This window comes from Tachypleus tridentatus, chromosome 12 (assembly GCF_004210375.1).
Source record: "Tachypleus tridentatus isolate NWPU-2018 chromosome 12, ASM421037v1, whole genome shotgun sequence".
Lineage (NCBI taxonomy): Eukaryota > Metazoa > Arthropoda > Merostomata > Xiphosura > Limulidae > Tachypleus > Tachypleus tridentatus.
The window spans coordinates 65,184,481-65,209,751 of NC_134836.1; the positions used below are offsets into that span (position 1 = coordinate 65,184,481).

A 25,271-nucleotide genomic window follows, 5' to 3' on the forward strand; every position below is an offset into this window, starting at 1 on the left:
AAGATTGTATTGTTCTATAATTCTGTATAAAAACTTCAAAGTTATGTATAGCCATCCCCAATTCTTAATTAATATACTAGAGGAAATGAAGCTACTTCAATATCACTCACTACTCCAAAGTAACATGTAACTGTCACTCTTATAGCACACTCAGGTTTTTATGGCAACAGGTCACAAGTTATAAAATCTTATATTAATAGTTTTAACATTCTAAAGTCTGGGCAGCATCCAGCCTAATCAAGTAAGGATACTGATTCTAATCTATCCAACCTAAGTATCTGCAAGAGCTAAGTCATAAGAATCAATCAGTTAATAACCATTTCTTCATTAATATTATAAATACAATCTAATATGAAATTGTTTTTGGTCGCAGTTTCTTTACACAGATAATTCATTACTGCTCATGTTTCACACCAACTACTGTAAACTACAATAGTATAAAAACAAATGCAACCATGAAGTTGTTACATGTAATATTATACTCCGTGATATCAAACTGGTGCACAACAAACAGCTTTTTCTGAATCAGTATCTTTTCAGTTTTCTCCCAGTTTATAATAGTCATCAAAAACAACGTGTGGTGAAAAACTACAGATTATACGAACCTATTCTTCAAAAATTCAGACATAAGTAACAGTTACAAAAAAAAAGGACATTTAGAGTGAAATTTTATTATTTTTGTTACAGAGAAACATTTTTATGGAAATGTATTTTCACATAAGGATTAACAAATTACTATTCTTTACACTTTCAAAACTGTCATTATAAATAAAAAGACAAAATTCACAATTCATATATTCTAAATTCTCCCCCCCATAACTTTCCAGATAAAATACGAGACTAACCTGAGTTTCATACCAATAACATAATAAACAAAGAATTACACTTAATAATACAAGTTTAAATAAAGATATTTCTTGTAGATGTCTTTCATTAAGTAGTTTTTAAGAATAAACTGCTAGCATTACTGAACACAGATGCTACTCAGCAAGATCTTAAAATGTTAAAAAAGAGATGTTGGAAATAACAGCTTGTCGATAAAGCTTGTGTTGAGGTATGCACAAATCTACACAAAGGCTATCTGCACTAGAAGTCCTTAATTTAGCAGTGTAAGACTAGATGGAAGGCAGTTAATCATATTTATCAAATTATCATTTTCATAATATCAAATGATGAAAAATTATATTTTTCCTTTCGAAAATCCTGCAGATTACAATAGAAGCTTATCATTATTTATCCTGACTATCGAAAGGCTTGCATCAGTTAATATGACAAATTCCAATATACTAAGCCTATGTAACAAGCTAGGAATCACCTTGTATACACTTAGTTCAAATTACAGCATAAAATTATGTAATACACACAATCTTCATACATATATACAAATATTGCAAATAAATTAATCTATTTCATCATTTATATTTTCTCGTGTTACCTAATAAGTTTTTTTTTTACTTTTATAACAAACAAAATATGTACATAAAAAATAACAAAAATTTAGTACTTGCTGTAATTTCTTTTGTTGTCAAAGACTTAAAGTGTTGACAGATGTTAACCCAAATTTTCACTGGGCTGTTTTTGATTTTTTTCCCAAATTATTTATTAATTTCAAATATATACTTTAGAGCACAAACAGTAATAAACACAAAGCATACAATGTTCTAGAATTATTACAATTTAACTGGTTTTCTAACCAAACATTCTGCATTAAAACAATTTCCTATAACATTATGTTATGTATTAGGAAAATCTACAAGTCTGAAAGTTGTATTCAATCTCAGTCAATCAAATACAAGTGAAAAGACTACCTAAGTTCAGCAACTTGGAACAAACAAGTGCCATCACGTGATACAGAAATGACTAAGACGTTACAAATTAACATATTTTACTTTTGAAATTCAGATATTAAAACTATATTACATAATAGAAACATTTCATTAACTACATACCTATACTATTAGATCTACATCTATTTTAATTATTACCACATCTTTATAGAATTTCATAGCTCAATGAAAATAATACATTAGCAACACGAGAGAATTCTCTACCTCCTATCATGACTGACTCTCCTTATACATAATTATTGTATTTGGAATGATCTCTTTCAAAACACAACCAGTACGAATAAATTACCAACTGAGACTCTAAACATGACATACAAATATAAGATGTTTTTTTGGTAATTTCAATCTTTAGGCAATGCTCAAAACTTTATCAAGTTCTTTTTATATTAAATAAATTCTGTCCAGGTAATTAATTATTAACACTCACCTGATGTCATCAAGAGGAATTTTTTTATATATTGTCGAAAATGAAGCCCAGTTGTTCATTAACCATTTCCGAGGAGCTTTTTCATCTGAAGAATCACATTCCCCCTAATAATACGTCAAAGTGAATTATCAACATAACTATTATTTTACTGTCACAAATTCATCAGGTCATAAACCTGATATAATACACACTCGCTGTACAAATAACTGTGAACAATACTTTTAACATATGAAAAATTGTACTTTCACAATACTTTATCAGCATCAAGCACACTTGAAAAGACGAATCCAATAAGTTAACTGAAAGGAAAGGCAGCTTCATACACATTATCATTGTGAAAAAAATAGAAGAAAAACATGGTATAAATACATAAGGCATGAAATATTTAAATATAAAAAAATGTAGAGAGTGATTGCAATGACTTTTATTCATCACTATATATCATATAATATATTGGAACCACGTATCATACGTAACAAACCCAAGCACACACGTCAAGTACTTCAGGGTTGCCAGTGACTAATTTTTTTTTAGTAGTTTAGGAAGCATATAACCGTATTATTATTTACCAAATATTTCATTTTCTTATTTTGATCAAATAAGGTTTCATTATACTGTTCTGCTGAACCATTGAAAACAGGATTCAAAATTAAAGCTTACAGAGAAATAAAAGAAACTCATTGGATTGCTAATCTAAATACTTTTCAACCTTTTGGACTTCATCTAGAACCAGAAATCGATGATCTTCATTCACTGGTTTCATCTTTGTCAAAAAAATTATTTTTTTCTTTCCTTATTTCTCCTTCTATCATGAAAGCTGAAGTTTTGTTTTTTTTATATAATCTATATAAAATAATCCTGAGCACCTTAGAAAGTGGACCTTTGTCTTTAGAAGAAAACATTCACAGAAAAAAAAAAGTCCACCTTTCAAAAGTGGTCACACTATATGGTTATTATTTTGTGTCGAGTCTTGTTGAACCCTTGTGTTTTATTGAAATCATGAAAATTGTATGAATAGTGTATTTCGCCTAATATTTATATAGGAAACTTTAAAACATGCATGTACGACAATACTGATTAATTCTTGTGAATTATTCAGCTAGATAAGCTATAAAACTATCTAAACAATAAATGTGTAACGCAGTTGATCATCTCTGGGGCTTAATCTTAAAGAAGATTTGTGCATCTATACAGTAACTGTTTGAAATGCTGATAACAACACAAGGGGATATCTGTGCCCACCGTAAGTATTAAAAGTAGTTTTCTTTAGTTCTATTTCATAACTTTTTTATAAGGATGGAGATTAGGTATTTTAATAAGTAGAAATGTGTGGTTTCATTTCTAATTCAAAAAAATTAAGGGCAACTGCCCAGTAAAAACAAGTGTTTACACTTTATTTGCACCATTTGATAACAACATTAAACCCCACTGTTAATATCCATTAAACCAGTGGTTCCCAACCAAAATTTTAATATGTTCTTGCACCCCTCACAGTAATTATTTATTTAAGAATAAAAATGAAGGTGGCCAAAACCAATTTTTATAATTAGTTTTTAATGATATATAAACAAAAACAAAACATTTGGAAATGAAAAAATATTACAACAAACTAAAAGTTGCATAAACCCTAAATGGCCTACAAAAAAATAAATTTTCATCCATGCATGAAATTTCTTTGAATTTGAAATGTTCAAATATTCATAAGCCAATTTAAATTTAATGACTCTTTTGTTCCTCTTTATTTCTTACAAGTTTTTCAAAGCATGGCACAATTTTTGAATATAAACAAACAAAAATTGAAATGTTATCTCGCACCTCCCAAGGGATACGAGCACCTCTGGTTGGGAACCATTGCATTAAACACTAATGTCATTCAAATACTATATCAGTGTTTTAATATTAAAATCATGCATCAGGTAACTCTCACATTTACATATGTATTTCAGAAAGTTATCACATTAACACCTTCACATTTTTTAAATACTGCAAATCAAATAAACACAACATAACCATAGAAAACACCCAAACCATAAATAAACAAACAAATGCAAAATTAAAGAAGCCTTCCCAAACAATAACTTAAGCACAAAATGAAGGTGGTCCTTTGTATTGGTTTATATCTAAGTATAATCAATCATCTAAACACACCCTCTACATTCCTACACTCAGTTACACAACCACTGTCAAACATGTAGTCAGCTACTGGTCAGTAACCCTTTCTTTCTTTGTGAACAAGAAGATAACTAAAGAAAGTCGAAACATTGTTTGTTTTTCAATATATAATTTTCTATACAAGTGAGTTTGTCTCGTCATGACAGAATATGTGATTTGGATTGTCTACCAATCCATTTCCTACTCAGAAGAAGCTGAAGGGTCATTCAATGGTCAAATCATCCAGAGGTGACCCCCACAGAATGCCTTAAAAAAAATTCAAGTGCTCATCTACCCATATCATGAAAAATTGCCAAAGATTAGATCAATATCTCTAATAGTTTCTGACTTACATCTCTGTAAAATTTAATTTTTTGGAGGGCAAATTCATTTTTGGGGCAACTTTGGCAGCTTAAACCAGGTGGTAGAAGGCTGAAATTTGCTACACAGACTGAATTAATCTCACAGAATTCAACAGTGGTCTCAAACCAAGTTTATCTCTCTTATAATTTGCATTGTAAGGCAGTAAAATGACCTGAAACCCCAAAATCCTAAAAAACATTGGTTCATAAACTCTAAGACTTAATTTGGTACAAAGCTGATTTTTTTTCTAATTTCCTATAACATATCAGTTGAAAAATCAGCAATTGTTGTAATTAAAGGTCTGTTACATTTAGCTGCATGTAACTTATGATTTAGCTAAAAATAGCCCTACTTCAGGCCACAGTTTGACCATGTCACCAGTTATTCAACCTTTTCAGATTTTTACCATATATTCTTACATCTGTGAGTATGATCTACAAAACAAATCAGGATAGTTATAAATTTTTTTAAAGTATCCTCTGACCATACATTTTTTATTTAAAAAAAAATTAAGTTCAGGTGTGTTATTGTATATCCATACATATACAAACATATTTGAAAATACCTGTCAGAATTGTATGAATCCCACTGAAATATTTTCAGCCTTTCACAATGTCAAAATGAAGTTGTAAGAAACAAGAAAGAATTAATTCATTTCTGAACATGTTTATTGGCATAACTAGTTAGATGGCAATGCATATTATATATGTATTACAGTTATGCAGATATGGCTGAGTTTAAGATTCATAATATAATAAATACAAAGGAAATTCAGACAAAAACACAGTGCTACAACAAGGGATAACTGAGAAAGATTATAGTCACACCAATCGTGACAATGAAATGATTCAAAACTGCTTTTGCAATAAATTAGCCTCCACAATATCAAATAAACATTGCTTTGTTCAGACAGCTTGAATAAATTTCTGAAATTCGAGTTTAATTATGCTGAAATCACTTTGACTTAGATCATAGTGGCGAGAACTACTGCCTTGCACAGTAGGTGCACTTATCAGACAAAGAATATGTTAGAAAGGAATCCAGCTTTCATCTTTGCAGGCCATGAGAACAGTTTCTTTATTTCTTCATAAATGACACCAACACATCGAAATGTTCATCTGATCTATCTCTTATGTTTCTCGCATACCATTGCATGCCACATATTTCCCTGGGTGATAATTGTCATTGCTATCATAAGACCCTATTTGAGCTGCTGCAGCATCACTTTCACTGCTACTACCAACAGTTACAATTGTGTACACATCTGATAGCCTTCTCATATACATTGTTGGTAGAGTGGGGATTTAAGCTATGATGTGACCTAATACCTGCCGCAGTTTTGCATTTTTCATAGCCTCAAATAGATCAAACTTTACACACTTCTGCAGGACTGATTCCTGATTGACAAGAAAGACCTGAAAGTGGTCCTTTGCCCAAAAAATTTATTATTTTTCACAACCTTGATTTTTTTGAAGATCATGTTCAGAGATGTAAGAATATATGGTAAAGGCTGATTAGAATATTTCAATGGGATTCTTAAATTATTGCAAAATTGTATGGATATATTTGTACAGTTTTTTTTCAAGTAAACAACTCAAAAGGTAGATTGAACACCATCCTGACTTTTTTTGTAGATCATATTCAGAGATGTAAGAATATATGGTACATAACTGAAAAGGCTGAATAACTGGTGACATGGTCAAACTGTGACCTGAAGTAGGGCTATTTTAGCTAAATCATGCAACTACATTTTTTACCGGAGACCTATTGAACTTTTATGTACAACGGATTTATCAACGGATATGTTATAGAAAATTTGAAAAGAAAATTTAGCTTTGTATCACATTAAGTCTTAGAGCTATGGCTTATCAAATAAACCAATGTTTTTTTTACAACTTTGGGTTTTCAGGAAATTTTACAACCTCACAACTGACACCTAAAAGAAAACCAATAATGAAGAAATTGTAAAGCAAAAGACTGTAAAGTTCATTTTTTAAGGTTTCAGTTTCGGTTTTAACCGAAGTTTTGTTTCTTTCAAACCCAAAATGAAACCTAACAGAAAACACTAGAAAGAGAAAACGTGCGTTTGGAACCGGAACTAAATCCTAAAAAATGAACTTTTAAAGGGTATTACGTTCTAATTTCAAACCAAAACTGAAACCTAAAATAAAAATTATTAATGAATAAATTGGAACAGAATACCCTTTCAAAGTCTTTTTTTTAGGTTTTAGTTTCGGTCTCAACCGCACTTTTTATCTTTGTAGAGTTTTCTATGAGATTTTAGTTTCGACTTGAAAGAAACAAAAACTACGATTCAAACTGAAACCGAAAAAAATAAACTTTTAAAGGGATATCATTTTAATATCTTACACTTTAAAATCTTAATCTATTTACATACTGTTTTGATGAGGTACTCACACAAAGTTAGGATTTAGGGTTAGAATATAAAAATTTTCCTTTACTTACGTACGTATCACTTGGAGACTACTGGATCACGTTAACGTCAAAGAATTTTTGTGATATAACTTTAAACAGGCTGACAAAAGTTACAAATGGTAATAAACTTTTTGTTATAAACGTTTGTTTCATCGGATTTCGACCCTTTTCATTTCTTGCGGTCTTTTGATGACATAACTCACACGTGAACATGCGTAAATATTAATAATTCTGGAAAACTAGTTTCTGATAAAACCTCAACTCGTTTATACTGAGATGTACAGTAAAAAACAAGTTCGCTACATTAATTTAGAGAAATATCATTTTAATATTAGAATCCTAATATACTGTTGTTTATTCCTAATATAATATTGTTTTGATGACGTAACGCACAGAAATAGTGAGCATGCGCACACTCAAATATATCAATAATTCTAGAAACCGTCAAAAAAACCGTGAAAGAAACACAAAAACTGCGGTTCAAACTGTAACTGAAACCTAAAAAAATAAAGTTTTATTAGAATATCTTACACTTTAGAATCCTAATATATTTATATACTGTTTTGCTGACGTACTCATATAGCGTTAGGGTTTAGGGTTAGAATATCAAAATTTTCCTTTACTTACGTACGTATCACTTGGAGACTACTGGATCACGTTAACGTCAAAGAATTTTTGTGATATAACTTTAAACAGGCTGTCAGTTACAAATGGTAATAAACTTTTGTTATAAACGTTTGTTTCATCGGATTTCGACCCTTTTTCATTTCTTGCGGTCTTTTGATGACATAACTCACACGTGAACATGCGTAAATATCAATAATTCTGGAAAACCTAGTTTCTGATAAAACCTCAACTCGTTTATACTGAGACGTACAGTAAAAAACAAGTTGGCTACATTAATTTAGAGAAATATCATTTTGATATCTTATATTTGTATATTAATATACTGTTGTTTATTCCTAACATAATATTGTTTTGAAGACGTAACGCACATAAATTGTTGTAAACAACTGAGCATGCGTAGATTCAAATATATCGATAATTCTGGAAAACCGTAAAAGAAACAAAAATCCTATGAAAATGAACTTTTCTTTCGAAAAAGAAACTGAAACCTATTAATGTAGAAATTCGAAACTTTATTCAAAGTTTATTCTTTAGGTTTTAGTTTCGTTTTCAACGGTATTTTTTGTTTCTTTCAAATCGAAACCAAAACCTAAAAGAAAAAACCATTAATGAAGCAATTGTAAAGGAAAATACTATTTTCTAGACCGGTTTTAAGCGTTTGTAGTCTCAATTTCCTTTTTTTGCACTGTTTTTATGCTGTTTCCAGCGTTTCACGAGAATTCGTCTTTTAGACTGATTTTATGCGTTTCTAATCTCAATTTGCATATTTTTATGCTGTTTCCAGCGATTTACAACAATTCGTCTTTTAAACCTGTTTTAATCGTTTTTTGTCTCAATTTGCTAGTTTTTATACTGTTTTATGTTGATTCCAGCGTTTTACAAGAATTAATTTTCTAGACCGGTTTTAAGCGTTTGTAGTCTCAATTTTCTTGTTTTTGCAGTTTTTCTGCTATATTCACCGTTTTCAAGAATTGTTCTTTTAGACCTGTTCTAATTGTTTCTAGTCTGAATTATCTTGTATTTCACTGTTTTATGCTATTTTAAGTGTTTTACAAGAATTCGTCTTTTAGACCGGTGTTAAGCATTTGTAATCTCAACTTTTTAGATGCTAGTGTTTTTTGCTGATTTTACCATTTTACAAGAATTCTTAACTGTTTTAAGCGTTTCTACTCTCAATTTCCATATTTTCACTGTGTTTTAATGCAGTTTCCAACGTTTTACAAGAATTGATTTCTTAGACCGGTTTTAAGCATTTCTAGTCTCAATTTCCATGTTTTTACACTGTTTTTATGCAGTTTCCAGCGATTTATAACAATTCGTCTTTTAAACCTGTTTTAATCGTTTCTTGTCTCAATTGTCTGGTTTTTAAACTGTTTTATGCTGGTTTCTTAGACCGGTTTTAAGCATTTCTAGTCTCAATTTGCTGGTTTTTACAGTGTTTCATGCTGTTTCCAGTATTTTACAGGAATTCGTCTTTTAGACCGGTTTTAAGCGTTTATAGTCTGAATTAAATTCTTTTTCACTGTTTCTATGGTGTTTCTTCGTATTTCCAGAATTCGTCTTTTAGACCGGTTTTAAGCGTTTCTTCTCTCAATTTCCATGTTTTTCACTGTTTTTATGGTGTTTCCAGTGATTTATAACAATTCGTCTTTTAAACCTGTTTTAATCGTTTCTTGTCTCAATTGTCTGGTTTTTAAACTGTTTTATGCTGGTTTCTTAGATCGGTTTTAAGCATTTCTAGTCTCAATTTGCTGGTTTTTACAGTGTTTCATGCTGTTTTCACCATTTTACAAAAATTCTTTTCTTAGACCGGGTTTAAGTTTCTAGTCTCAATTTGCTGGTTTTTACACTGTTTCATGCTGTTTCCAGTAGTTTACAGGAATTCCTCTTTTAGACCGGTTTTAAGCGTTTCTAGTCTGAATTAAATTGTTTTTCACTGTTTCTATGGTGTTTCTTCGTATTTCTAGAATTCGTCTTTTAGACCGGTTTTAAGCGTTTCTACTCTCAATTTCCATGTTTTTAAACTGTTTTTATGCAGTTTCCAACATTTTATAAGAATTGGTTTCTTAGATCGGTTTTGAGCATTTCTAGTCTCAATCTCATGGTTTTCACACTGTTTTATGTTGATTCCAGCGTTTTACAAGAATTCTTTTCTTAGACCGGTTTTAAGAGTTTTTACTCTCAATTTGGTTGTTTCAACACTTTTTTCATGCTATTTCCAGCGATTTATAACAATTCGTCTTTTAAACCTGTTTTAATCATTTCTTGTCTGAATTTAATAGTTTTTATACTGTTTTATGTTGATTCCAGCGTTTTAGAAGAATTAATTTTCTAAAATGGTTTTAAGCATTTCTAGTCTCAATTTGCTGGTTTTACACTGTTTCATGCTGTTTCCAGTGCTTTACAGAATTCGTCTTTTAGACCGGTTTTAAGCGTTTTAGTCTGAATTAACTTGTTTTTATGGTGTTTCTTCGTATTTCTAGAATTCGTCTTTTAGACTGGTTTTAAGCATTTCTAGTCTTACTTTGCTTGTGAGACTACAAGTTTTACACTGTTTTATATTGATTCCAGTGTTTTACAAGAATTAATTTTCTAGACCCGTTTTAAGCGTTTGTGGTATCAATTTCCTTGTTTTGGTAGTTTTCTGCTGTTTTCACCGTTTTACAAGAATAGTTCTTTTAGACCTATTCTAATTGTTTCTAGTCTCAATTTGTTTGTTTTTACACTTTTTTTATGCTGTTTCCAGCGTTTTACGAGAATTCGGCTTTCAGACCGGTTTTAAGCGTTTCTACTCTCAATATGTTTGTTTTACACTGTTTTATGGTAGAAACACCATTTTAGAAGAATTCGTCTTTTAAATCTGTTTTAAGCGTTTCTAGTCTGAATTAAATTGTTTTCACTGTTTCTATGGTGTTTCTTCGTATTTCTAGAATTCGTCTTTTAGACCGGTTTTAAGCGTTTCTAGTCTTAATTATCTTGTATTTCACTGTTTTATGCTATTTTAAGTGTTTTACAAGAATTCGTCTTTAGACCGGTTTTAATCGTTTCTAGTCTGAATTAACTTGTTTTTATGGTGTTTCTTAATATTTCTAGAATTCGTCTTTTAGTCCGGTTTTAAGCATTTCTAGTCTCAATTTGCTAATTGTTACTGTGTTTTAATGCAATTTCCAGCGTTTTACAAGAATTCGTCTGTTAGACCGGTTTTAAGCATTTCTAGTCTCACTTTGCTTGTGAGACTACAAGTTTTAAACTGTTTTATGTTGATTCCAGCGTTTTACAAGAATTAATTTTCTAGACCGGTTTTAAGCGTTTGTGTTTTCCTTGTTTTTGCAGTTTTTCTGCTGTTTTCACCGTATTACAAGAATTGTTCTTTTAGACCTGTTTTAAGCGTATCTACTTTCAATTTCCATATTTTATTGTCTTTTAAAATTTTATGGTAGAAACACCATAAAACACCATTTTAGAAGAATTCGTCTTTTAAACTTGTTTTAAGCGTTTCTAGTCTGAATTAATTTGTTTTTACTGTTTTTATGGGGTTTCTTCTTTTTTCAGATTCCTCTTTTAGATCGGTTTTAAGCGTTTCTACTCTCAATTTCCATGTTTTTACACTGTTTTTATGCTGTTTCCAGCAATTTATAACAATTCTTCTTTTAAACCTGTTTTAATCGTTTCTTGTCTCAATTGTCTGGTTTTTACTCTTTTTTATGCTGGTTTCAGCGTTTTACAAGAATTCGTCTTTTACACCGGTTTTAATCGTTTTTTTGTCTCAATTTGCTAGTTTTTAAATACTGTTTCATGTTGATTACAGCGTTTTACAAGAATAAATTTTCTAGACCAGTTTTAAGCGTTTGTAGTCTCAATTTCCTTGTTTTAGCAGTTTTTCTGCTGTTTTCACCGTATTACAAGAATTGTTCTTTTAGACCTGTTTTAAGCGTATCTACTTTCAATTTCCATATTTTTACTGTGTTTTAAAATTTTATGGTAGAAACACCATAAAACACCATTTTAGAAGAATTCGTCTTTATAACCTGTTTTAAGCGTTTCTAGTCTGAATTAATTTGTTTTACTGTTTTATGGGGTTTCTTCGTATTTCAGATTCGTCTTTTAGACCGGTTTTAAGCGTTTCTACTCTCAATTTCCATGTTTTTACACTGTTTTTATGCTGTTTCCAGCGATTTACGAGAATTCGGCTTTCAGACCGGTTTTAAGAGTTTCTACTCTCAATATGTTTGTTTTTACACTGTTTTATGGTAGAAACACCATTTTAGAAGAATTCGTCTTTTAAATCTGTTTTAATCGTTTCTTATCTCAACTTATCTTTTACTCTATTTTATGCTGGTTTTAGCGTTTTACAAGAATTCGTCTTTTAGACCGGTTTTAATCGTTTTTTGTCTAAATTTGCTAGTTTTTGTACTGTTTTATGTTGATTCTAGCGTTTTACAAAAATTAATTTTCTAGACCGATTTTAAGCGTTTGTAGTCTCAATTTTCTTGTTTTTGCAGTTTTTCTGCTATATTCACCGATTTCAAGAACTGTTCTTTTAGACCTGTTCTAATTGTTTCTAGTCTGAATTATCTTGTATTTCACTGTTTTATGCTATTTTAAGTGTTTTACAAGAATTCGTCTTTTAAGCATTTGTAATCTCAACTTTTAGATGCTACTGTGTTTTTTTGCTGATTTTACCATTTTAGAAGAATTCTTAACTGTTTTAAGCGTTTCTACTCTCAGTTTCCATATTTTTACTGTGTTTTAATGCAGTTTCCAACGTTTTACAAGAATTGATTTCTTAGACCGGTTTTAAGCATTTCTAGTCTCAATTTCCATGTTTTACACTGTTTTATGCTGTTTCCAGCGATTTATAACAATTCGTCTTTTAAACCTGTTTTAATCGTTTCTTGTCTCAATTGTCTGGTTTTAAACTGTTTTATGCTGGTTTCTTAGACCGGTTTTAAGCATTTCTAGTCTCAATTTACTGGTTTTTACACTGTTTCATGCTGTTTCCAGCGTTTTACAAGAATTCTTTTCTTAGACCGGTTTTAAGAGTTTTACTCTCAATTTGGTTGTTTCAACACTTTTTTCATGCTATTTCCAGCGATTTATAACAATTCGTCTTTTAAACCTGTTTTAATCATTTCTTGTCTGAATTTAATAGTTTTTATACTGTTTTATGTTGATTCCAGCGTTTTAGAAGAATTAATTTTCTAAAATGGTTTTAAGCATTTCTAGTCTCAATTTGCTGGTTTTACACTGTTTCATGCTGTTTCCAGTGCTTTACAGGAATTCGTCTTTTAGACCGGTTTTAAGCGTTTTAGTCTGAATTAACTTGTTTTTATGGTGTTTCTTCGTATTTCTAGAATTCGTCTTTTAGACTGGTTTTAAGCATTTCTAGTCTTACTTTGCTTGTGAGACTACAAGTTTTACACTGTTTTATATTGATTCCAGTGTTTTACAAGAATTAATTTTCTAGACCCGTTTTAAGCGTTTGTGGTATCAATTTCCTTGTTTTGGTAGTTTTTCTGCTGTTTTCACCGTTTTACAAGAATAGTTCTTTTAGACCTATTCTAATTGTTTCTAGTCTCAATTTGTTGGTTTTACACTTTTTTTATGCTGTTTCCAGCGTTTTACGAGAATTCGGCTTTCAGACCGGTTTTAAGAGTTTCTACTCTCAATATGTTTGTTTTTACACTGTTTTTATGGTAGAAACACCATTTTAGAAGAATTCGTCTTTTAAATCTGTTTTAAGCGTTTCTAGTCTGAATTAAATTGTTTTTCACTGTTTCTATGGTGTTTCTTCGTATTTCTAGAATTCGTCTTTTAGACCGGTTTTAAGCGTTTCTAGTCTTAATTATCTTGTATTTCACTGTTTTATGCTATTTTAAGTGTTTTACAAGAATTCGTCTTTTAGACCGGTTTTAATCGTTTCTAGTCTGAATTAACTTGTTTTTATGGTGTTTCTTAATATTTCTAGAATTCGTCTTTTAGTCCGGTTTTAAGCATTTCTAGTCTCAATTTGCTAATTGTTACTGTGTTTTAATGCAATTTCCAGCGTTTTACAAGAATTCGTCTGTTAGACCGGTTTTAAGCATTTCTAGTCTCACTTTGCTTGTGAGACTACAAGTTTTAAACTGTTTTATGTTGATTCCAGCGTTTTACAAGAATTAATTTTCTAGACCGGTTTTAAGCGTTTGTGTTTTCCTTGTTTTTGCAGTTTTCTGCTGTTTTCACCGTATTACAAGAATTGTTCTTTTAGACCTGTTTTAAGCGTATCTACTTTCAATTTCCATATTTTATTGTCTTTTAAAATTTTATGGTAGAAACACCATAAAACACCATTTTAGAAGAATTCGTCTTTTAAACTTGTTTTAAGCGTTTCTAGTCTGAATTAATTTGTTTTTACTGTTTTTATGGGGTTTCTTCTTTTTTCAGATTCCTCTTTTAGATCGGTTTTAAGCGTTTCTACTCTCAATTTCCATTTTTTTACACTGTTTTTATGCTGTTTCCAGCAATTTATAACAATTCTTCTTTTAAACCTGTTTTAATCGTTTCTTGTCTCAATTGTCTGGTTTTTACTCTTTTTTATGCTGGTTTCAGCGTTTTACAAGAATTCGTCTTTTACACCGGTTTTAATCGTTTTTTGTCTCAATTTGCTAGTTTTAAATACTGTTTCATGTTGATTACAGCGTTTTACAAGAATAAATTTTCTAGACCAGTTTTAAGCGTTTGTAGTCTCAATTTCCTTGTTTTAGCAGTTTTTCTGCTGTTTTCACCGTATTACAAGAATTGTTCTTTTAGACCTGTTTTAAGCGTATCTACTTTCAATTTCCATATTTTTACTGTGTTTTAAAATTTTATGGTAGAAACACCATAAAACACCATTTTAGAAGAATTCGTCTTTATAACCTGTTTTAAGCGTTTCTAGTCTGAATTAATTTGTTTTACTGTTTTTATGGGGTTTCTTCGTATTTCAGATTCGTCTTTAGACCGGTTTTAAGCGTTTCTACTCTCAATTTCCATGTTTTTACACTGTTTTTATGCTGTTTCCAGCGATTTACGAGAATTCGGCTTTCAGACCGGTTTTAAGAGTTTCTACTCTCAATATGTTTGTTTTTACACTGTTTTTATGGTAGAAACACCATTTTAGAAGAATTCGTCTTTTAAATCTGTTTTAATCGTTTCTTATCTCAACTTATCTTTTATTCTATTTGATGCTGGTTTCAGCGTTTTACAAGAATTCGTCTTTTAGACCGGTTTTAATCGTTTTTGTCTAAATTTGCTAGTTTTATACTGTTTTATGTTGATTCTAGCGTTTTACAAAATTAATTTTCTAGACCGATTTTAAGCGTTTGTAGTCTCAATTTTCTTGTTTTTGCAGTTTTTCTGCTATATTCACCGATTTCAAGAATTGTTCTTTTAGACCTGTTCTAATTGTTTCTAGTCTGAATTATCTTGTATTTCACTGTTTTATGCTATTTTAAGTGTTTTACAAGAATTCGTCTTTTAAGCATTTGTAATCTCAACTTTTTAGATGCTACTGTGTTTTTTGCTGATTTTACCATTTTAGAAGAATTCTTAACTGTTTTAAGCGTTTCTACTCTCAGTTTCCATATTTTTACTGTGTTTTAATGCAGTTTCCAACGTTTTACAAGAATTGATTTCTTAGACCGGTTTTAAGCATTTCTAGTCTCAATTTCCATGTTTTTACACTGTTTTTATGCTGTTTCCAGCGATTTATAACAATTCGTCTTTTAAACCTGTTTTAATCGTTTCTTGTCTCAATTGTCTGGTTTTTAAACTGTTTTATGCTGGTTTCTTAGACCGGTTTTAAGCATTTCTAGTCTCAATTTACTGGTTTTTACACTGTTTCATGCTGTTTCCAGCGTTTTACAAGAATTCTTTTCTTAGACCGGTTTTAAGAGTTTTACTCTCAATTTGGTTGTTTCAACACTTTTTTCATGCTATTTCCAGCGATTTATAACAATTCGTCTTTTAAACCTGTTTTAATCATTTCTTGTCTGAATTTAATAGTTTTATACTGTTTTATGTTGATTCCAGCGTTTTAGAAGAATTAATTTTCTAAAATGGTTTTAAGCATTTCTAGTCTCAATTTACTGGTTTTTACACTGTTTCATGCTGTTTCCAGCGTTTTACAAGAATTCTTTTCTTAGACCGGTTTTAAGAGTTTTTACTCTCAATTTGGTTGTTTCAACACTTTTTTCATGCTATTTCCAGCGATTTATAACAATTCGTCTTTTAAACCTGTTTTAATCATTTCTTGTCTGAATTTAATAGTTTTATACTGTTTTATGTTGATTCCAGCGTTTTAGAAGAATTAATTTTCTAAAATGGTTTTAAGCATTTCTAGTCTCAATTTACTGGTTTTTACACTGTTTCATGCTGTTTCCAGCGTTTTACAAGAATTCTTTTCTTAGACCGGTTTTAAGAGTTTTTACTCTCAATTTGGTTGTTTCAACACTTTTTTCATGCTATTTCCAGCGATTTATAACAATTCGTCTTTTAAACCTGTTTTAATCATTTCTTGTCTGAATTTAATAGTTTTTATACTGTTTTATGTTGATTCCAGCGTTTTAGAAGAATTAATTTTCTAAAATGGTTTTAAGCATTTCTAGTCTCAATTTGCTGGTTTTTACACTGTTTCATGCTGTTTCCAGTGCTTTACAGGAATTCGTCTTTTAGACCGGTTTTAAGCGTTTTTAGTCTGAATTAACTTGTTTTTATGGTGTTTCTTCGTATTTCTAGAATTCGTCTTTTAGACTGGTTTTAAGCATTTCTAGTCTTACTTTGCTTGTGAGACTACAAGTTTTACACTGTTTTATATTGATTCCAGTGTTTTACAAGAATTAATTTTCTAGACCCGTTTTAAGCGTTTGTGGTATCAATTTCCTTGTTTTGGTAGTTTTTCTGCTGTTTTCACCGTTTTACAAGAATAGTTCTTTTAGACCTATTCTAATTGTTTCTAGTCTCAATTTGTTTGTTTTTACACTTTTTTTATGCTGTTTCCAGCGTTTTACGAGAATTCGGCTTTCAGACCGGTTTTAAGCGTTTCTACTCTCAATATGTTTGTTTTTACACTGTTTTTATGGTAGAAACACCATTTTAGAAGAATTCGTCTTTTAAATCTGTTTTAAGCGTTTCTAGTCTGAATTAAATTGTTTTTCACTGTTTCTATGGTGTTTCTTCGTATTTCTAGAATTCGTCTTTTAGACCGGTTTTAAGCGTTTCTAGTCTTAATTATCTTGTATTTCACTGTTTTATGCTATTTTAAGTGTTTTACAAGAATTCGTCTTTTACACCGGTTTTAATCGTTTCTAGTCTGAATTAACTTGTTTTTATGGTGTTTCTTAATATTTCTAGAATTCGTCTTTTAGTCCGGTTTTAAGCATTTCTAGTCTCAATTTGCTAATTGTTACTGTGTTTTAATGCAATTTCCAGCGTTTTACAAGAATTCGTCTGTTAGACCGGTTTTAAGCATTTCTAGTCTCACTTTGCTTGTGAGACTACAAGTTTTAAACTGTTTTATGTTGATTCCAGCGTTTTACAAGAATTAATTTTCTAGACCGGTTTTAAGCGTTTGTGTTTTCGTTGTTTTTGCAGTTTTTCTGCTGTTTTCACCGTATTACAAGAATTGTTCTTTTAGACCTGTTTTAAGCGTATCTACTTTCAATTTCCATATTTTTATTGTCTTTTAAAATTTTATGGTAGAAACACCATAAAACACCATTTTAGAAGAATTCGTCTTTTAAATCTGTTTTAAGCGTTTCTAGTGTGAATTATCTTGTTTTTCACTGTTTTTATGGTGTTTCCAGCGATTTATAACATTTCGTCTTTTAAATCTGTTTTAATCGTTTCTTATCTCAACTTATCTTTTACTCTCTTTTATGCTGGTTTCAGCGTTTTACAAGAATTCGTCTTTTAGACCGGTTTTAATCGTTTTTTGTCTAAATTTGCTAGTTTTTGTACTGTTTTATGTTGATTCTAGCGTTTTACAAAAATTAATTTTCTAGACCGATTTTAAGCGTTTGTAGTCTCAATTTTCTTGTTTTTGCAGTTTTTCTGCTATATTCACCGATTTCAAGAATTGTTCTTTTAGACCTGTTCTAATTGTTTCTAGTCTGAATTATCTTGTATTTCACTGTTTTATGCTATTTTAAGTGTTTTACAAGAATTCGTCTTTTAAGCATTTGTAATCTCAACTTTTAGATGCTACTGTGTTTTTTTGCTGATTTTACCATTTTAGAAGAATTCTTAACTGTTTTAAGCGTTTCTACTCTCAGTTTCCATATTTTACTGTGTTTTAATGCAGTTTCCAACGTTTTACAAGAATTGATTTTTTTAGACCGGTTTTAAGCATTTCTAGTCTCAATTTCCATGTTTTACACTGTTTTTATGCTGTTTCCAGCGATTTATAACAATTCGTCTTTTAAACCTGTTTTAATCGTTTCTTGTCTCAATTGTCTGGTTTTTAAACTGTTTTATGCTGGTTTCTTAGACCGGTTTTAAGCATTTCTAGTCTCAATTTGCTGGTTTTACACTGTTTCATGCTGTTTCCAGCGTTTTACAAGAATTCTTTTCTTAGACCGGTTTTAAGAGTTTTACTCTCAATTTGGTTGTTTCAACACTTTTTCATGCTATTTCCAGCGATTTATAACAATTCGTCTTTTAAACCTGTTTTAATCATTTCTTGTCTGAAATTAATAGTTTTATACTGTTTTATATTGATTCCAGCGTTTTACAAGAATTAATTTTCTAGACCGGTTTTAAGCGTTTGTGGTATCAATTAATTTTCTTAACTGGTTTTAAGCATTTCTAGTCTCAATTTGCTGGTTTTACACTCTTTCATGCTGTTTCCAGTGCTTTACAGGAATTCGTCTTTTAGACCGGTTTTAAGCGTTTCTAGTCTGAATTAACTTGTTTTATGGTGTTTCTTAATATTTCTAGAATTCGTCTTTTAGTCCGGTTTTAAGCATTTCTAGTCTCAATTTGCTAATTGTTACTGTGTTTTAATGCAATTTCCAGCGTTTTACAAGAATTCGTCTTTTAGACCGGTTTTAAGCATTTCTAGTCTCACTTTGCTTGTGAGACTACAAGTTTTAAACTGTTTTATGTTGATTCCAGCGTTTTACAAGAATTAATTTTCTAGACCGGTTTTAAGCGTTTGTGTTTTCCTTGTTTTTGCAGTTTTTCTGCTGTTTTCACCGTATTACAAGAATTGTTCTTTTAGACCTGTTTTAAGCGTATCTACTTTCAATTTCCATATTTTTATTGTGTTTTAAAATTTTATGGTAGAAACACCATAAAACACCATTATAGAAGAATTCGTCTTTTAAACCTGTTTTAAGCGTTTCTAGTCTGAATTAATTTGTTTTTACTTTTTTTATGGGGTTTCTTCGCATTTCAGATTCCTCTTTTAGACCGGTTTTAAGCGTTTCTACTCTCAATTTCCATGTTTTTACACTGTTTTTATGCTGTTTCCAGCAATTTATAACAATTCGTCTTTTAAACCTGTTTTAATCGTTTCTTGTCTCAATTGTCTGGTTTTTAAACTGTTTTATGCTGGTTTCTTAGACCGGTTTTAAGCATTTCTAGTCTCAATTTACTGGTTTTACACTGTTTCATGCTGTTTCCAGCGTTTCACAAGAATTCTTTTCTTAGACCGGTTTTAAGAGTTTTACTCTCAATTTGGTTGTTTCAACACTTTTTCATGCTATTTCCAGTGATTTATAACAATTCGTCTTTTAAACCTGTTTTAATCATTTCTTGTCTGAATTTAATATTTTTTATACTGTTTTATGTTGATTCCAGCTTTTTAGAAGAATTAATTTTCTAAAATGGTTTTAAGCATTTCTAGTCTCAATTTGCTGGTTTTACACTGTTTCATGCTGTTTCCAGTGCTTTACAGGAATTCGTCTTTTAGACCGGTTTTAAGCGTTTCTAGTCTGAATTAACTTGTTTTTAACACTTTTTTTCATGCTATTTCCAGCGATTTATAACAATTCGTCTTTTAAACCGGTTTTAATCATTTCTTTGTCTGAATTTAATAATTTTATACCGTGTTTTATGTTGATTCCAGCGTTTTAGAAGAATTAATTTTCTAAAATGGTTTTAAGCATTTCTAGTCTCAATTTGCTGGTTTTACACTGTTTCATGTTGTTTCCAGCGTGTTTTAATTTTCAGGAATTTTAAGTCTTTTAGACCGGTTTTTCTGCTGTTGTTTCAAGCCACCGTATTCTAGTCTTTTTAGACCTGTTATGGTGTTTCTTAATATTTCTAGAATTCGTCTTTTAGTCCGGTTTTAAGCATTTCTAGTCTCAATTTGCTAATTGTTACTGTGTTTTAATGCAATTTCCAGCGTTTTACAAGAATTCGTCTTTTAGACCGGTTTTAAGCATTTCTAGTCTCACTTTGCTTGTGAGACTACAAGTTTTAAACTGTTTTATGTTGATTCCAGCGTTTTACAAGAATTAATTTTCTAGACCGGTTTTAAGCGTTTGTGTTTTCCTTGTTTTTGCAGTTTTTCTGCTGTTTTCACCGTATTACAAGAATTGTTCTTTTAGACCTGTTTTAAGCGTATCTACTTTCAATTTCCATATTTTTATTGTCTTTTAAATTTTATGGTAGAAACACCATAAAACACCATTTTAGAAGAATTCGTCTTTTAAACCTGTTTTAAGCGTTTCTAGTCTGAATTATCTTGTTTTTCACTGTTTTATGGTGTTTCTTCGATTTATAACATTTCTGTCTTTTAAACCTGTTTTAATCGTTTCTTATCTCAACTTATCTTTTACTCTCTTTTATGCTGGTTTCAGCGTTTTACAAGAATTCGTCTTTTAGACCGGTTTTAATCGTTTTTTTGTCTAAATTTGCTAGTTTTTGTACTGTTTTATGTTGATTCTAGCGTTTTACAAAATTAATTTTCTAGACCGATTTTAAGCGTTTGTAGTCTCAATTTTCTTGTTTTGCAGTTTTTCTGCTATATTCACCGATTTCAAGAATTGTTCTTTTAGACCTGTTCTAATTGTTTCTAGTCTGAATTATCTTGTATTTCACTGTTTTATGCTATTTTAAGTGTTTTACAAGAATTCGTCTTTTAAGCATTTGTAATCTCAACTTTTTAGATGCTACTGTGTTTTTTGCTGATTTTACCATTTTAGAAGAATTCTTAACTGTTTTAAGCGTTTCTACTCTCAGTTTCCATATTTTTACTGTGTTTTAATGCAGTTTCCAACGTTTTACAAGAATTGATTTTTTAGACCGGTTTTAAGCATTTCTAGTCTCAATTTCCATGTTTTTTACACTGTTTTTATGTTGTTTCCAGCGATTTATAACAATTCGTCTTTAAACCTGTTTTAATCGTTTCTTGTCTCAATTGTCTGGTTTTTAAACTGTTTTATGCTGGTTTCTTAGACCGGTTTTAAGCATTTCTAGTCTCAATTTGCTGGTTTTTACACTGTTTCATGCTGTTTCCAGCGTTTTACAAGAATTCTTTTCTTAGACCGGTTTTAAGAGTTTTTACTCTCAATTTGGTTGTTTCAACACTTTTTTTTTTGCTATTTCAGCGATTTATAACAATTCGTCTTTTAAACCTGTTTTAATCATTTCTTGTCTGAAATTAATAGTTTTATACTGTTTTATATTGATTCCAGCGTTTTACAAGAATTAATTTTCTAGACCGGTTTTAAGCGTTTGTGGTATCAATTAATTTTCTTAACTGGTTTTAAGCATTTCTAGTCTCAATTTGCTGGTTTTTACACTCTTTCATGCTGTTTCCAGTGCTTTACAGGAATTCGTCTTTTAGACCGGTTTTAAGCGTTTCTAGTCTGAATTAACTTGTTTTTATGGTGTTTCTTAATATTTCTAGAATTCGTCTTTTAGTCCGGTTTTAAGCATTTCTAGTCTCAATTTGCTAATTGTTACTGTGTTTTAATGCAATTTCCAGCGTTTTACAAGAATTCGTCTTTTAGACCGGTTTTAAGCATTTCTAGTCTCACTTTGCTTGTGAGACTACAAGTTTTAAACTGTTTTATGTTGATTCCAGCGTTTTACAACAAGAATTAATTTTCTAGACCGGTTTTAAGCGTTTGTGTTTTCCTTGTTTTTGCAGTTTTTCTGCTGTTTTCACCGTATTACAAGAATTGTTCTTTTAGACCTGTTTTAAGCGTATCTACTTTCAATTTCCATATTTTTTATTGTGTTTAAAATTTTATGGTAGAAACACCATAAAACACCATTATAGAAGAATTCGTCTTTTAAACCTGTTTTAAGCGTTTCTAGTCTGAATTAATTTGTTTTTTACTTTTTTTTATGGGGTTTCTTCGCATTTCAGATTCCTCTTTTAGACCGGTTTTAAGCGTTTCTACTCTCAATTTCCATGTTTTACACTGTTTTATGCTGTTTCCAGCAATTTATAACAATTCGTCTTTTAAACCTGTTTTAATCGTTTCTTGTCTCAATTGTCTGGTTTTAAACTGTTTTATGCTGGTTTCTTAGACCGGTTTTAAGCATTTCTAGTCTCAATTTACTGGTTTTACACTGTTTCATGCTGTTTCCAGCGTTTCACAAGAATTCTTTTCTTAGACCGGTTTTAAGAGTTTTTACTCTCAATTTGGTTGTTTCAACACTTTTTTTTCATGCTATTTCCAGTGATTTATAACAATTCGTCTTTTAAACCTGTTTTAATCATTTCTTGTCTGAATTTAATATTTTTTATACTGTTTTATGTTGATTCCAGCTTTTAGAAGAATTAATTTTCTAAAATGGTTTTAAGCATTTCTAGTCTCAATTTGCTGGTTTTACACTGTTTCATGCTGTTTCCAGTGCTTTACAGGAATCGTCTTTTAGACCGGTTTTAAGCGTTTCTAGTCTGAATTAACTTGTTTTATGGTGTTTCTTAATATTTCTAGAATTCGTCTTTTAGTCCGGTTTTAAGCATTTCTAGTCTCAATTTGCTAATTGTTACTGTGTTTTAATGCAATTTCCAGCGTTTTACAAGAATTCGTCTTTTAGACCGGTTTTAAGCATTTCTAGTCTCACTTTGCTTGTGAGACTACAAGTTTTAAACTGTTTTATGTTGATTCCAGCGTTTTACAAGAATTAATTTTCTAGACCGGTTTTAAGCGTTTGTGTTTTCCTTGTTTTGCAGTTTTTCTGCTGTTTTCACCGTATTACAAGAATTGTTCTTTTAGACCTGTTTTAAGCGTATCTACTTTCAATTTCCATATTTTTATTGTCTTTTTAAAATTTTATGGTAGAAACACCATAAAACACCATTATAGAAGAATTCGTCTTTTAAACCTGTTTTAAGCGTTTCTAGTCTGAATTAATTTGTTTTACTTTTTTTATGGGTTTCTTCGTATTTCAGATTCCTCTTTTAGACCGGTTTTAAGCGTTTCTACTCTCAATTTCCATGTTTTACACTGTTTTTATGTGCTGTTTCCAGCAATTTCTAACAATTCGTCTTTTAAACCTGTTTTAATCGTTTCTTGTCTCAATTGTCTGGTTTTTAAACTGTTTTATGCTGGTTTCTTAGACCGGTTTTAAGCATTTCTAGTCTCAATTTACTGGTTTTTACACTGTTTCATGCTGTTTCCAGCGTTTCACAAGATTTCTTTTCTTAGACCGGTTTTAAGAGTTTTACTCTCAATTTGGTTGTTTCAACACTTTTTTCATGCTATTTCCAGCGATTTATAACAATTCGTCTTTTAAACCTGTTTTAATCATTTCTTGTCTGAATTTAATATTTTTTATACTGTTTTATGTTGATTCCAGCTTTTTAGAAGAATTAATTTTCTAAAATGGTTTTAAGCATTTCTAGTCTCAATTTGCTGGTTTTTACACTGTTTCATGCTGTTTCCAGTGCTTTACAGGAATTCGTCTTTTAGACCGGTTTTAAGCGTTTCTAGTCTGAATTAACTTGTTTTTATGGTGTTTCTTAATATTTCTAGAATTCGTCTTTTAGTCCGGTTTTAAGCATTTCTAGTCTCAATTTGCTAATTGTTACTGTGTTTTAATGCAATTTCCAGCGTTTTACAAAATTCGTCTTTTAGACCGGTTTTAAGCATTTCTAGTCTCATTTTTGTTTGTTTTTTACTGTTTCATGCTGTTTCCAGTATTTTACAGAATTCTTCTTTTAGACCGGTTTTAAGCGTTTCTAGTCTGAATTAAATTGTTTTCACTGTTTCTATGGTGTTTCTTCGTATTTCTAGAATTCTTCTTTTTAGACCGGGTTTAATCGTTTCTACTCTCAATTTCCATGTTTTAAACTGTTTTTTTATGCAGTTTCAACATTTTACACAAATGATTTCTTAGACCGGTTTTAAGGTTTCTACTCTCAATTTGTTTGTTTTACACTTTTCATGCTGTTTCTAGTATTTTAGAAGAATTCGTCTTTTTTATCTGTTTTAAGCGTTTCTCTAGTCTGAATTAGTTTCTTTTTTCACTGTTTTTATGGTGTTCCTTTGTATTTCCAGAATTCGTCTTTTTAGACCGCTTTTAAGCTGTTTCTCTCAATTTCCAACGATTTATAACACTCTAGTCTTTTAAAACCTGTTTTAATCGTCTCTTGTCTCAATTGTCTGGTTTTCAAACTGTTTTATATTGTTGGTTTCTTAGACCGGTTTTAAGCATTTCTAGTCTCAATTTGCTGGTTTTACACTGCATTTCATGCTGTTTCCGTATTTTACAGGAATTTTTTTAACCCGGTTTTAGGTTTTTACTCTCAATTTGGTTGTTTCAACACTTTTTTCATGCTATTTCCAGCGATTTATAACAATTCGTCTTTTAAACCTGTTTTAATCATTTCTTGTCTGAATTGTATTTTTTTATACTGTTTTATGTTGATTCAGCTTTTTTTAGAATTAATTCTAAAATGGTTTTAAGCATTTCTAGTCTCAATTTGCTGGTTTTACACCTTTCATGTTGTTTCCAGTGCTTTACAGGAATTCGTCTTTTAGACCGGTTTTGCTGTTTTAGTCTGAATTACTTGTTTTTTTATGTTTAATATTTCTAGAATCTGCTTTGTCCGGTTTTAAGCATTTTAGTCTCAATTTGCTAATTTTCTGGTTTTAATGCAATTTCCAGGTTTTACAAGAATTCGTCTTTAGACCTTGTTTTACATTTCTAGTCTCAATTTCTTGTTGTGAGACTGCTAAAAGTTTAAAACCTGTTTTGCATGTTGATTCCAGCGTTTTACAAGAATTAATTTTCTAGACCGATTTTTAAGCGTTTGTAGTCTCAATTTTCTTTGTTTTTGGAAGTTTTTTCTGCTATATTCACCTCACCGCATTTCAAGAATTGTCTTTAGACCTGTTCTAATTGTTTCTAGTCTGAATTATCTTGTATTTCAATTGTTTTATGCTATTTAAGTGTTTTACAAGAATTCTGCCTTTAAGCATTTGTAATCCTTT

General features: G+C 30.4%; 1 protein-coding gene across 26 annotated transcripts in view; it reads right to left on the reverse strand.

Annotated features, from left to right (window-relative positions):
- Positions 1-25,271, reverse strand: part of LOC143233433 (uncharacterized) — a 125,614-nt gene that overhangs the window by 66,425 nt on the left and 33,918 nt on the right. For 19 of the 26 annotated variants that reach the window (XR_013018143.1, XR_013018142.1, XM_076469671.1 and 16 more), the window contains one exon: positions 2,275-2,378. The exons of 5 other annotated variants lie outside the window; for them this stretch is intronic. Coding sequence is in view for 1 of the 21 variants with exons in the window: in XM_076469672.1 (XP_076325787.1) it covers positions 2,275-2,284 (10 nt within the window). In the remaining 20 variants the exon portion in view is untranslated. Of the gene's footprint in view, positions 1-2,274; positions 2,379-7,254; positions 7,395-25,271 lie in introns of those variants that run through there. 2 more of the 26 variants (XM_076469661.1, XM_076469658.1) reach the window with 1 other exon arrangement.